Source organism: Physeter macrocephalus, chromosome 9 (assembly GCF_002837175.3).
Source record: "Physeter macrocephalus isolate SW-GA chromosome 9, ASM283717v5, whole genome shotgun sequence".
Lineage (NCBI taxonomy): Eukaryota > Metazoa > Chordata > Mammalia > Artiodactyla > Physeteridae > Physeter > Physeter macrocephalus.
The window spans coordinates 74,320,396-74,335,645 of NC_041222.1; the positions used below are offsets into that span (position 1 = coordinate 74,320,396).

Consider the following 15,250-nt stretch of genomic DNA (forward strand, 5'->3'; position numbering starts at 1 on the left):
CATACCACAAAAAAAAAAAAAAAAAAAAAAAAAAAAAAAAAAAAATGCAAGGAAGATTGCTCAGAATCCTATCTCTCGGGACTTTCCTGGTGGTCCAGTGATTAAGAATCCACCTTCCAATGCAGGGGACTCCTGTTCCATCCCTGGTTAGGGAACTAAGATCCCACATGCCACGGGGCAACTAAGCTCGCACACTGCAACTACTGAGCTCGTGTGCCACAACTACAGAGCTCATGTACCCTGGAGCCCCTGCGCCACAACTAGAGAGAAGCCCACGTGCTGCAACAAAGAGCCCGCACACCACAACGAAAGATGTTGTGTGCCGCAACTAAGACACGATGCAGCCAAAAAAATCCTATCCCTCTTTTCAAGTCTGTTTTTCATTTGTCAAGTTCCTGTTCAGTCCTTAATCACATGCATGTATAATGGTGCATAGCTATAATCAGCAGAGGGAAAATTCTGTATCTCATTACATTTAACATATCAAAAGCTCTGCATAGTTATTACAGTCTTCACAATTATGTCAATACCTCCATAATATCATGCAGATTTGATTTACCATAAATTACTTAAGTATTCTATTGTTAACATTTTGATAAAATAGCTTCCAATAATTATTTTGTTAAAAAAGACTTCTCTCTTCCTTTGGATAATTTCCAAAGTATGAAAATATTAGGTCAAAGGGTATAATACTTATTAGGCTCTTCATTCAACAAACAATGCATCCCAGGTCTTTGAAACATAATGCCAAATTACTTTCAAAAAAGGGTTTTAGTGGCAATAAATATATGACCTGTTCCACCACATCCTTATCAGAACTGGTTAACACTTTAATTTGTATACAGAAAAATATTTTACTTTTATCTATATCCCTTTTATGATGAAATTAACTATAATTTCCTAATTGTATTTTTTTTATATAAATTATATCTAAATGAATTATTTTTAAATGTTTAAGCTCCTTGGGATGTGGCTGACATACAGAAAATAACCAATTTACAGGGTAGAAAAATGGTCACATCTTATCTTATGTACCTGAATTTGGCCAGAAATACACCTAAAGGCTAGAACCATCAAACTACTGTTACCATTTCCTCCTCCACTGCCATTAATTACATCAACAATTTACTGAGTACATGTTCTAGGCACCGAGCTAACCAACAACTTATTTAATTTCCTTCATGACTAAGCTAGGCAGATACTACTCACTCCATTATTATTATTATTATTTTAATATGTATTTATTTACTTATTTGGCTGCACTGGGTCTTAGTTGAGGCATGTGGTATCTTCGTTGCCGCATGTAGGATCTTCGTTGTGGCATGCAGATTCTTAGTTGCGGCATGCATGTGGGATCTAGCTCCCTGTCAAGGGATCAAACCCGGGCCCCCTGCATTGGGAGCGTGGAGTCTTAACCACTGGACCACCAGGGAAGTCCCCACTCCATTTAATTTAAAGGTGAAAGAAAGGCTAAGGAGAAATTACCTGGCTTGCCCAAGGGTACAAAGCTAGTAATAAATGGAGCCCAGATTCAACCCATGAATATATGAATCCAAATACACAATACAAAATGACTTAAACTTGTTGATATTTCTGACTTAAGTTTACTATAACTCTTCTAGTAAAGAGACCAAAAAATTGGAAAGTAATGACTTAAGCTAAGATCTGACCTAAAAAAAGAATGGGCAGTGTCTTCCCTGGTGGCACAGTGGTTAAGAATCTGCCTGCCAATGCAGGGGACAGGGGTTCGAGCCCTGGGCCGGGAAGATCCCACATGCTGTGGAGCAACTAAGCCCATGCGCCACAACTACTGAGTCTGCGTTCTAGAGCCCGCAAGCCACACTACTGAAGCCCGTGTGCCACAACTACTGAAGCCTGCACGCCTAGAGCCCGTGCTCCACAACAAGAGAAGCCACCGCAATGAGAAGCCCGCGCACAGCAATGAAGAGTAGCCCCGACTCGCTGCTACTAGAGAAAGCCCACGCGCAGCAACGAAAACCCAACGCAGCCACAAAAAAAAAAAAAGAATGGGCAAATTTCTTGCTTTGTCTGTTGAGACCAGAACTGACATATAAGGAAAATAATTATTTGTCAAGGGCCTCCTCAAAGTGCAGAAATAAGATTTGATTACATACTACTGGTTGCTGAACAGATATTAACCAAGATGCCTACAAGGAAATTCTTCCAGATCCATTAAACATGATGTCCCACCTATGCCGAGTGTGGTTTAGAAAATACAAGGAGGATTCAAATGAATCGTCTAGATTTAATAAGGTGACAAAAAAATTATTGCTATACAGCATAAAGTCTAAGCCAGTGATTCATATAAAAATTGCCTGAGAGCTTGTTTAAAATTCCAATTCCTAGGTTTCACGGAAGGAAAAATCCTGAATCAGTACAGGAGTGGGGACCAGGAAAGTTGCATTTTAAACACATACCTCAAGTGATTGTGATGCAGACAGTTCCTGAGTCATGCTTAGGAAACAAAGGCCTCAGCAATCAGAAATCAAATATACATCAATTTAGAAGAAGGTGGACTGGCAAAAGAAGACGAAGAAGAGCCCAAGGAAAACAGGAACCAAATCAAGTAACCAGACTATCTCATTACTAACTTTCAGCAGGTAGTTAGCCTGCCAGGCACCTCCCAGCAAACCTCTGCTCTCAGCTACCCAGGTTTCCCCATCCTCCAAGTCTACAGGGCTGCAGGAACAGGCCATAAATTCACCAGGGGCCATGCTGCGAGCATGTAACTCAATTCTCCAGATGAGAAAGGTGATTAACAGGATTATTCATTATTAAAGGCTAGACATGAGTCAGAAGGAAAGAAAAAAAAAGTTATCCACAGGAAATTCAGTTAGTCTTGTCAACCAAATCCCTAGTGACTTGAGTCACTCTCCCTTGTTTCTGCCCAGCATCAGCCAAATGGGTCTATCCAGAGTCGCTCAACATTCCTTGTATATTCCTGACTCTGCTATGGAATGGACATCCCTGCTTCCTTCCCATCGTTGAAGCCTCTTCCTCCTCTAGGAAATCCTTTCTGAATACCCTAGCTAGGAATGACTTCCTCCCAGGAGTACTCCTGGTTGGCGCTTCTAATGAGGCATCTATGCTGTTATTAACTTTGCACGCAGCTATGTATTGTATCCCAGCCAAGCTGAGCAGAGGTCAGGCATTCCTCTGCCATTAGGGGTATTGCAGTGAAAGTTTGAGGAGTACTTGGCATAACATAAAGAATTCTGACAAGGAATAAAGAAAATTAGGACCCAAACTTAACTCATTATAGAATCTCAGGCAAATTAACTTTTCTCCCTGGGTCTGTTTCTTCAACTCTAAAAGAAAAAGTGGAGGCCAGTGGTTACAGTCCCTTCCAGCTCTGTCTGAGATTTGTTTCTATATCACTGCAACCCCACATGAAGCAGTCTTGCTATACATGGGAGAAACTCAATAAATGGTTATAAATTTAGTAAAAGCAGACACAAAGTTGTCCCACTACATTCTAGCCAATGAAATGCGGAAATATTACTCCATTTCTTCTCACATTCGAAAACTGTCCTGATGAAAACATCCCCACCTACAAGTGAGAGGGACTGATGGCCTCCAAGGATCCCAGCATTCAAGTGTTATCAGCAGTTTAAGAAGCTGAATGTTGGGACTTCCCTGGTGGCGCAGTGGTTAAGCATCCGCATGCCAATGCAGGGGACATGGGTTTGAGCCCTGGTACGGGAAGATCCCACATGCTGCGGAGCAACTAAGCCTGTGCGCCACAACTACTGAGCCTGCACTCTAGAGCCCGTGAGCCACAGCTACTGAGCCCGCGTGCCTAGAGCCCGTGCTCTGCAACATGAGAAGCCCATGCACTGCAATGAAGAGTAGCCCCCACTTGCCACAACTAGAGAAAGCCTGCTCGCAGCAACGAAGACCCAACGCAGCCAGAAATAAATAAATTAAAAAAAAAAAAAAGAAGAAGCCGAATGTTGCTGTCCAACCATAATCCTGGATTGAACCCAGTCGCCAATTTTGGGTCAGTTTCTTCCTTTTATCTCCTAGACCAGGAAATATATGAAGAATCCTGCTTAAGGTCAAGCTAAAAAGCAATACTCCTAGATATCACCAGGAAAAACTCTCATTCATATTGAACCAGACCCGGGCACTGATCCCATTCCAACAGAAAAAAGGTCCATGTGTCAGCTTGAGAAGACGTTTTTCTCTGACTGTAATGTCTATCAAGGATCCAGCTAGAAAAAAAAGCCTGGAGTGCAAGAGTCCTATGTTACTCCTATGTTCATTCTCCAACATCCCAAGCTTCCAACAGACTATACCTGAAATAAAGGGCTCAGATCACTTAAGAGAAAAACTGCCCGCCTCAAGCTCTGAGGTGGTTGTCAAATGAGGGCACAATGTTTGAAAATGCATGCATGTGTGCCTGCGTGTACATGTGCATGTGCCTGATTGTCACAATAACTGAGGGTGCAGGGTAGAGGGGGACTGCTGGCATCTATGGAGCAGAAGCCAAGAATGTGAAATCTCCAGGAATATGAGGTAAAATCCCAGAGAAGGAAGAAACCACCAAAACACCATCAACATTCTTGTTGAGAAAAGCTGCCCTAAAATTCTTGAATCCTTCCCACAGGACTGCTATTCAGGCCCTAACCTTTTTTTTTTAATTTTTAAATTTTTTTTGTTTTTTTTTTTTTTTTTTTGTTTTTGTGGTATGCGGGCCTCCCTCTGCCGTGGCCTCTCCCGTTGCGGAGCACAGGCTCCGGACGCGCAGGCTCAGCGGCCATGGCTCACGGGCCCAGCCGCTCCGCGGCATGTGGGATCCTCCCGGACCGGGGCGCGAACCCGGTTCCCCTGCATCGGCAGGCGGACGCGCAACCACTGCGCCACCAGGGAAGCCCCAATTTTTAAATTTTTATCGAAGTATATAGCTAATTTACAATATTATATTCATTTCAGGTGTACAACATAATGATTCAAAATTTTTATGGCTTATACTCCATTTAAAGTTGTCATAAAATATTGGCTATATTTCCTGTGTTGTACAATATATCCTTGTAGCTTGCTTATTTATTTATTTATTTATTTAATTTATTTATTTTTGCGGTACGTGGGCATCTCACTGTTGTGGCCTCTCCCGTTGCGGAGCACAGGCTCCGGACGTGCAGGCTCAGCGGCCATGGCTCACGGGCCTAGCCGCTCCGCGGCATGTGGGATCTTCCCAGACTGGGGCACGGACCCGTGTCCCCTGCATCAGCAGGCGGACTCTCAACCACTGCGCCACCAGGGAAGCCCAGCTTATTTATTTTATACATAGTAGTTGGTATCTCTTAATCCCCTACCTCTATCTTGCCCCTCCCCCCTTCCCTCTCCCCATTGGAAACCACTAGTTTATTCTTTATATCTGTGAGTCAGTTTCCGTTTTGTATATACGTTCGTTTTATTTTTTAGATTCCACACATAAGTGATAACATACAGTATTTGTCTTTCTCTAACTTATTACACTAAGCATAATACCCTCCAGGTCCACCCATGTTGTCACAAATGGCCAAATTTCATTTTTTACGGTTGAGGAGTATTCCATTGTTGTGTGCAAGTGTATGTATACATATGTATGTATGTGTGTGTGTCTGTGTGTGTGTGTATATCTCACATCTTATCTGTTCATCTGTTGTTAAGACATTTAGGTTGCTTCCATATCTTGGCAATTGTAAATAATGCTGCTGTGAACATCAGGGTGCACGTTATCTCTTTGAATTAGAGTTTTTGCTTTCTTTTTCTTTGGATATACATCCAGGAGTGGAATTGCTGGATCATATAGTAGTTCTACTTTTAGTTTTTTGAGGAACCTCCATGCTGTTTTCCATAGTGGCTGCACCAATTTACATTCCCACCAACAGCATACAAGGGGTCTCTTTTCTCCACATCCTCACCAACATTTGTTGTTTGTGGTCTTTTTGATAATAGCCATTCTCACAGGTGTGAAGTGATATCTCACTGTGGTTTTGATTTGCATTTCTCTGATGACTAGGGATACTGAGCATTTTTTCATGTGCCTGTTGGTCATGTGTATGTCTTCTTTGAAAAAATGTTTATTCAGGCCTTCTGCCCAATTTAAAAAAAAATAAATTTATTTATTTATTTATTTAGTTTTTGGCTGCATTGGATCTTTGTTGCTGTGCGCGGGCTTTCTCTAGTTGCGGCGACCGGGGGCTACTCTTCATTGCAGTGTGTGGGCTTCTCATTGCAGTGGCTTCTCTTGTTGTGGAGCACACTGCGCGCGGGCTTTCTTTAGTTGGCGGCAAGCAGGGGCTGCTCTTCGTTGTGGTGCGTGGGCTTCTCATTGCGGTGGCTTCTCTTGTCACAGAGCACGGGCTCTAGGAACGCGGGCTTCAGTAGTTGTGGCACACGGGCTCAGTAGTTGTGGCTCGCGGGATCTAGAGTGCACGCTCAGTAGGTGTGGTGCATGGGCTTAGCTGCTCCGCGGCATGTGGGATCTTCCCGGACCAGGGCTCAAACCCGTGTCCCCTGCATTGGCAGGCGGATTCTTAACCACTGCGCCACCAGAGAAGCTCCCTGTCCAATTTTTAATCAGGTTGTTTTTTCTTCTGATATTGAGTTGTATAAACTGTTTACATATTTGGGGTATTAACCCCTTATTGTTTATATCACTTGCGAATATTTTCTCTCATTCAGTATGTTGTCTTCTCATTTTGTGGATGCTTTCCTTTGCTGTGCAAAAGCTTTTAATTGGGTCCCATTTGCTTATTATGCTTTTTTTCTTTTCCCTTAGGAGATATACCCCAAAAAATACTGCTATGATTTATGTCAGAGTTTTCTGCCTATATTTTCTTCTAGGTGTTTGATGGTTTCCAGTCTTAAACTTAGGACTTTAATCCATTTTGAGTTTATTTTTGTATATGGTATGAGAAAATGTTCCAATGTCATTCTTTTACAAGTAGCTGTCCAGTTTTCCCAGCACCAATTTTCACTGAAGAGACAGACTGTCTTTTGTCCATTGTATATTCCTGTCTCTCTTGCTATAGATTAACTGATCATAAGTACATGGGTCATACCCTAACATTCTTGACCATTAATTCCCTCACATAGAGGGTGACTAAAGTCTGCAACACACTACATGAAACAGGATTCCTGGAGCCCATACCTGTGTTAATCCAAGCAAGGCCTTCTCAAGATGAAGACAAGTCAGAAAAGGGCAGCCAACTCTAGCACCATCACATATAAGAGGCATAAATTTATTCCTACTGCTCCTCTTCCTAAAGCCTTATAACATCAATTAACTTGACACAGTACTTTAGACTTTTTGAAGCATCTACACAATGGTTTTCAATCTACAAACACTTCTGCACATGTGCCCAGCAGAATGAACTTGCCAAGATAGCAATTCTATCACTTCCACATCTAAAATCTTCCTCTCAAAAGAGCCAAATATTCTCAAAATAAGATAAAGACTAATTCTGGGATAACTGTGAACATTTCTTACTAGACAAAGAATAACCATATGCCATTTAAAAAACTAAAACCTAATTAGCAGGTTAATATCCTAACTATAAAATATAGAAGGATCATACAGATAAGAATGCTGTTGACAAAGGATTAATCTCTAAAATATATAAACAGCTTATGCAGCTCAATATTAAAAAAACAAACAACCCTGTCAAAAAATGGGCAGAGGGCTTCCCTGGTGACGCAGTGGTTAAGAACCTGCCTGCCAATACAGGGGACATGGGTTTCAGACCTGGTCCGGGAAGATCCCACATGCTGCAGGGCAACTAAGCCTGTGCACCACAACTACTGAGCCTGCGCTCTAGAGCCCTCGAGCCACTACTGAAGCCCGAGTGCCTAGAGCCTGTGCTCCACAACAAGAGAAGCCACCACAATGAGAAGCCCGCACACCACAACGAAGAGTAGCCCCTGCTCGCCGCAACTAGAGAAAGCTGGAGCACAGCAATGAAGACCCAACGCAGCCAAAAATAAAAATAAATAAAATAAATTTATATTTAAAAAAAGGGCAGAAGACCTAAATAGCCATTTCTTCAAAGAAGACATACAGATGGCCAACAAATACATGAAAAGCTGCTCAACATCGCTAATTATTAGAGAAATGCAAATCAAAACTACAGTGAGATATCACCTCACACCAGTTAGAATGGGCATCATCAGAAAATCTACAAACAACAAAAGCTGGAGAGGGTGGGGAGAAAAGGGAACCCTCTTGCACTGTTGGTGGGAATGTAAATTGCTACAGTCACTATGGAGAACTGTATGGAGGTTCCTTAAATAACTAAAAATAGAATTCCCATATGACCCAGCAATCCCACTACTGGCCATATACCCAGAGAAAACCATAATAATTCAAAAAGACACATGCACCCCAATGTTCATTGCAGCACTATTTACAAGAGCCAGCTCATGGAAGCAACCTAAATGCCCATCAATGGACGAATGGATAAAGAAGATGTGGTACATATATATACAATGGAATATTACTCAGCCATAAAAAGGAACGAAATTGGGTCATTTGTAGAGACGTGGATGGATCTAGAGACTGTCACAGAGAGTGAAGTAAGTCAGAAAGAGAAAAACAAATATGGTATATTAACGCATATATGTGGAACCTAGAAAAATAGTACAGGTGAACCGGTTTGCAAGGCAGAAATAGAGACACAGATGTAGAGAACAATCGTATGGACACCAAGGGGGGAAAGTGGGGTGGGGTGGGGGGGATGTGCTGAGATGAGTTGGGAGATTGGGATTGACATGTATACACCAATATGTATAAAGTAGAGAACTAATAAGAACCTGCTGTATAAAAAATAAAATAAAATTAAAAAAAAAAATGCTGTTAACCTGAGATGTACACTTGGCCAAACCCAAGGAATTCTGCAAGCATTTTAAAGCATTTTCTAAAGGGCTGTAACCCCACTGGGAAAATAAAATAGTAATAAGAGGAGGAATGAATAAAAAATCCAGTCAGAAAAAATCTCCCACATTTTTCCTTTGTTTGTTTCCATGTGTCTCAAATTGAGTTTCATATTCTGCTTTTATGATTTCAGGAGTTTGAATATGTAAACTCAAGTTTATAATATTATAGCTATTTTCTCAACCCTGGTAACTATTATTCCACCCCACCCCCAAAATTAGGCTTCTCCAAGTGCCTCTTCCTCTCATCTGGCAGCAAATTGCAGCCCAAGCCTCATCTTGTCTGCTTCATTGTGATCCACCAAGCCTACCTATGAAGTCAGCAGTATACCTCTGACCATTACTTTGGGAGTTGGTGAGAAAGATAAAAGCAGCTCTGGCAACAGGAGTTAGCCTGGTACTATCATTTAGGGTTTGGGGTCTTGCTGAAAATAATTCCACAGGAGATTTTCCTGTGAAAATCCTATTTACTTAAGCCTTTCCCCAAATCACCCTTGTAAATCCTTTCTAACACCCTCTTACTGAGTGGCTTCATGGTTCCCAGTGGTGGAGGTTCACCCTACCTGCAAGGGAGCAATTTTATCTATTATAGGTGAGTGAGTCCCTGAAAGTCAAAAAATGGGAAATAAGAGTTCATGTCTAAAATTAAAAACCTCAAACTCTGCACACATTATCACTCTGCCTATCACCATCCTTCCCAAACCAACCCCTCTCAAAATATCCACTTCCTTGAATTATTTTTGGTACTTTCCTGGTTTTCCTCTGACCTCCCTGCTCCCCCTGTAGCAGATCTTCCTGCACCATAAATGCAGGTGTTCTCCAAGGTTCTGTTCTTAACCCCTCTGTCAATATCAATGGTTCTTACCCATTTTTGGCTCACAAAATTCCCTCCAAAAATGTAAGGAAATCTATGGACTGCTCCCCTACACCACCCTCCCACATCATGCTAAGAAAATATACATCTAATGATATTTTTGCAATTTTAGGGAAGGTTTATGGAACCCGAGAGTGACTTCTCTACCCTCTCTCCATGGTAATAGAACAATTTTAATAATCCCTTATACATATGTGAATCGTAAACCACTAACTTCAATCTTTACCCCCTCTCAAACTTCAACTGATTGAAAGCACAAAACTAAACATTTTCTCTTCAAATGTTTTTTTGTTTCAAACGTTTTTCTGGCAAGCTTCTCTTATTTAGCTTTTCTGTATGGCTCTGTACATAACCTGAGTTTGTAACACTAAACCGGGAAAATATACCTACCCATCCTGGTTCCCAAACCCATATTTCAATTAAGGTTATACTACTCTCCTTCTTTAAATAATTTAGTAAAAATATGAATGTTGTAATGTTGTTAATGATTACAACATAGGCTGGGGAATTCCCTGGCGGTTCAGTGGTTAGGACTCCGAGCTTCCAATGCAGGGGGCATGGGTTCGATCCCTGGTCGGAGAACCAAGATCCTGCAAGCTGTGTGGTGTGGCAAAAAAAAAAAAAAAAGCGAAAAAACATAGGCTAGCAATCTTATTCCTGTGCTTATTAGGCCCAGGGAATTCAGAGAGGTTGAATGGACTGCCCCTAGTTTGAGTGTTAGCCCATAGCACAGGGAAATTCCCACCCCACCAATCAAGCTACAGAATAATTTACAAAACCTCTACTGCTTTTTTCACAGAGGATGACCCACTGCCTCAGCAAATGTTTCTATACTATAGCCCCAAGTCAGTTAACTTGGAAATGGCCTAACTTTTTAGCATCTGTGTACACTTAGTTAAACGCTCATGAATGCCAAGAGAAAGAGCACTTCGAACCCGCAGATACATATTAAAAGATTATTTTAGAATATAAATAGTTGTGGTATACCTTTCCTACTGAATACATTTAAATCATTTCACTGATGGTAAAATTTCAATACATCAAACTTAAATTACTATTGAGAATCCAACATGAACTCCTCCCTCCCCAAACTCTTCAGATATTATCCAAAGACAGTGCTAACTATTTAAGTAATTTTCCTTTTAAACTGAGGGAAGTCCCAGGGAGCGCCAAGAGCATTGGAAAAGGCTTTGGATTCATTATCACCACTACTATTTCTGAACAAGTTAGATACTGCTAACTTGAAATATTTCCCAAGATGTATACAGCTACCATCTCAGCACTTGCATTTTACAGATGGGAAAACAAAGGCACAGATAAGAGAATCATTTGCCAAATATTACAAAGTTCAGAGAAGAACACTGTTCCTGGTTCCCAATTTTGGTTCTGAAAGCTAAGCAAAGAAAAACACTAATTATAAAAAGAAAAGAAAGCAAGACTCCACTTAAACACTTTAAGTCATGAGGATACAGGAAGACAGAAAGAGGCACGTATCAAGAGTAGGTTAAATTACTACTCAACATTATTCTCACCTTCAAAAGAGGGTCAATAAATTCAAGAAGCAGGAGACTGCGATGATTAATTCAGTTTAAAATTCAGCAACATTTGCTGGGGCAAAACACTATGATGGTTTGTATGGGTATGGGGTGTGAAATGAATTCCTCTAAATGGAAGACTCTTTCTACTCCAAGTGACAACGATGACAGTTCTCTTAAACCAAGAGTAGTGACCTGAGAGACTAGGAAAAGGAAGTTTTGTAGGAGCTTGCCACCACTACTTAGTTTTGAAAGGCTTCTTTATCACAAGCAACCCTCAACAAGAGGAAATGAAAGCTTGGCCTCAACCACCACGGTATTATATCGTTCCTTAAAACTCATGTTTAAATCTTTGCCTATGTCCTTTATAAACAAATACTTCTCCTAGTACTTAAGACTTTCTTGATCTAGAGCCATCTTCTCTTTCAATTAATCCAAGATGTGTTTCTGTCCAGGGTAAATTCACCCAGCCATTATGACATTTCTTGTCTATTCACCCAGGGTGAGGTGAAAACAGAGAGCAGCTGGACCTACATCTGATCTTTTCTCACATGTTAATCAGAATCACTTCCAAGGGCTTCCCTGGTGGTGCAGTGGTTAAGAATCTGCCTGCCAGTGCAGGGCACACGGGTTCAAGCCTGGTCCGGGAAGATCCCACATGCTGCAGAGCAACTAATCCCGTGAGCCACAACTACTGAGCCCGTGTGCCACAACTACTGAAGCCCGCGTGCCTATAGCCCGTGCTCCACAAGAGAAGCCACCGCAATGAGAAGCCTGCGCACCACAATGAAAGAGTAGCCCCTGCTCGCCGCAACTAGAGAAAGCCCGCGCACAGCAACAAAGACCCAAAGCAGCCAAAAATAAATAAATACATAAATTTATTAAAAAAGAATCACTTCCCACCTGCAGGCCCTGTCTTTTCTCACTTGCCATTCCTCTGACATCATGCTATTTGTGCTCTTCTGTTCCAATCATATCCACAATATCCAATCATGGATTGACATTTTATCCACGCCTTTAATTGTTCTGGTTAAATTAACTGATAAAATTTCCCCTTCATTTACTTATAACTATCTTCTAAGTCATTCTACGTAAAAATACTCTCCTACTCATGTCATATTCAATTTTTCTTGCTACTGAATCCTTTTCAGAAGGCTACTTTGCAAAGACCAAACATTTATTGGGTTGGCCAAAACATCTGTTCGGGTCTTTCATAAAATCTTATGGAAAAACCCGAATGAACATTTTGGCCAACCCGATACATCCTGAAATATACCACCCAACATACTTCCCTGCCCTTTCTTATAGGAAATACATCTTTAGATTCTATCCCCTAAAAAGAGAATGTTTCTTATTCCTATCTTTAGCCAAGTACGAGTTTAAATACTTCTACATATGCCCTTAGCCTAGCAGACAACACCCAGGTTTTCACTATCGTGTATCCTGAATGATGCCCAGACCATCATTCTTTCCTCTGAGGCCTCTGACTTAAAAGACAACATAAAAACGGGGGGAAAAAAATCAAGAAGCAGTGGCATATCCATATGGCAAGAGGCCTAAAGAAATCGACTCCTCTGAAGATTTACCAGAAAAGAAATGTGGAAGTGGGAAAAGGAATAGAAAAGAGAAGAAGTCATGAACAGATAGGAGGGAATGGAAAGGAGAATAAGGCAATCTCCTCCCCCAAAGAACTAATGGGGAAAACCAGCAGTGAGAGATTCTAGGGCATGTGGAGCCATATATCCAGAACTAGGAGAGAGTTCACATCCATCCAGAAACTTACCGTGTTGCATTTTGTGCCACACACCACTTGCCTATGATTCAGCCACTGAGATGCAAACACTTTATTAAGGGTCCCCAGGTGAAACTCTCTCTCCTTCAGGAGGCTGGGAAGTTGCTGTGCTGCATAACCATGCAACACTCGAGCGTAGTTGGTTTCATTCTGTAGCCTGACTTCTCGGTTCTTCAGGTAGTACACTAAGGACCTCTTCACTGGGGGGAGTCTTTTCCTTTTGTGAAGTGAGTGACCCCAGCCAAACTGTGGAAAGCAAAATTAGAAATCACTGCTTTGGCTACCTTTGTCAGAATAAGGGATCCTACTGTATTAGAGAAATCACTAAGAACTCATCCTGCAGGATTTACATACAACAGAAATACAAATACAATGGAACAGGAAAGTCAATCTAGAAGTCCAGTTTAACTCTTCCAACATTGAAAAGATGCTACTCATAGTGATACCTATGGAAGACAAGGGCTGAAAGAGAAAGGAATGAAAGCAGAAAAGAGTACGAAAGGTTTACTTAGGCCTTTTATAAGTGAAGGATTCAGGTACTTTAAAGCTATCCTTGATAGAGAAGGGAGTGAAGGGCCGAGAGATTAACATACAGACCTGGGCTGCATCTCTAATGGGCCCCCTTCTCCCTCTCAGCCTGTACTCCCCGCGGAGCATGGACGGTGCAACCCAAGGAGCACAACTGGGGTCCCAGGTCTTTCAGGGATGCCCTATCAGTGGCCGCCTTCCTGTCACCAGGTCCGCGCTCCAAGCAGTTACAGAATTCCAAAAATCAAACACCAACGGGGTGGGAGGCACGGGAAATCTGAGTCTGAAAAGACCCAGAGAGCAGGACAGGAGTGATACCTGGAAACTGCTGTTTCATCCAGGGGTCCAAGTGCCAAAAGGCCTAGCTCAGAGCTTGGGTACCCAAAGGGAGGCTCATTCCTATATGAGAGACGCAATCATTTCCCCTTCCCCGGGCCACAGGAAGGCGGACTTTACTGTCTCTCCCGGTATTTTACTGGAGGTTTTGTTCCCGATTCTCCTCGACTTCGGTTTCCCTTCCTCAGAAACCCAGTTTGTTTTCTCCTCAAGCCCCGTTCCTGGCTGCAGGCCTCCCCGGAATATGTCTCGTTTTCACGTTCCCCTTTAGCTCCTCACCCCTGCGGCCTATCTGCTTTCCAGTGAACTCCTGCGGGCCCAGCACGGATCCTATTGACCAGGGCTCCGCTCTTCACCCGCCCCCCCGTCCCCCCAAGACCTTGGACCTCGTTCCGGTTCCCTGATTTGCGAACCCTATTCTCTGGGTGCCTCGGCCTCATCACCCGGGGCCCGGCCTCTAAGCCCTCACCTGTGGGCCCTGATGTGGGCCCTGAGCGTCGCTCCCAGCTCCTGGCGAGGCGGGCGCTTTCCGCTTCCTGCTAACTGCTTTCCGGGCCATAGTGGGCAGCGCCGCCGCGGCCCCGCAGCCACATGGGGCGGGGGAAGCGAGCGGGAGCAAGACGGCAGGTCATATACTGGGCCCCGGGGCCGCGCACCGTAGTGCGCCCGGTCCAGAAAATGGCCCGGACCCCGGGCGGCAGTAGAAAAAAAAGGGAGGCAGGCAGAAGGGAAGGAGGGAGGGAGGGAGGACCGGGGCCGGGAAAGGGAAGGGGAAGGGGAAGGGGAGACAGGAACCCTAAGCTTTCCGACGACCAAGTCTGGAAAGGACGGCGAGCGGCTGGAACCAAAACACCCTCTTCCTTTAGCCCGCGCTCCGTCATCCTCGCGCAGCCGCACTTCGTAGCGCGTCGCCACGGAGATGCAGTGCGGACAGAAGGATTGGGTTTAGGGCTCGCTGTAGAGTTCGCGGCAGTTGCTCAGCGGCCGCCAGCCCTTTTTCAACGGCCGTTTGACTGCCGCTGGAGGTGGGCGACCTGGGGGCAAAGGAATGTGGGTTCTGGCCCCCGACATCGGAACCCCACCCGCCCATCCGGAGGCACCCGGAAGTGAGGGCGATTACCCTCGCTCGGGGAAGGAATCCCTCCCAACACGCCTTTACCCCGCAGTCACCGCTGGTTATCTCCCTTTGAGTGCTGCACGTTTCCCCAAACCTATGAAACCGAGCCCTGGCGCCAAGGGCTGGAC

The 15,250-nt window shown here is 43.4% G+C and overlaps 1 protein-coding gene across 1 annotated transcript in view; it reads right to left on the minus strand.

Annotated features, from left to right (window-relative positions):
• Positions 1–14,963, minus strand: part of DCAF12 (DDB1 and CUL4 associated factor 12) — a 41,182-nt gene extending 26,219 nt beyond the window's left edge. The window contains exons 1-2 of the mRNA XM_007100744.4: positions 14,475–14,963; positions 13,133–13,387 (exon numbers count right to left, since the gene is read on the minus strand). Coding sequence (XP_007100806.1) covers positions 13,133–13,387; positions 14,475–14,564 — 345 coding nt within the window. The 5' untranslated portion in view covers positions 14,565–14,963. The remainder of the gene's footprint in view (positions 1–13,132; positions 13,388–14,474) is intronic.
• Between the last annotated feature and the right edge of the window lie 287 nt (positions 14,964–15,250).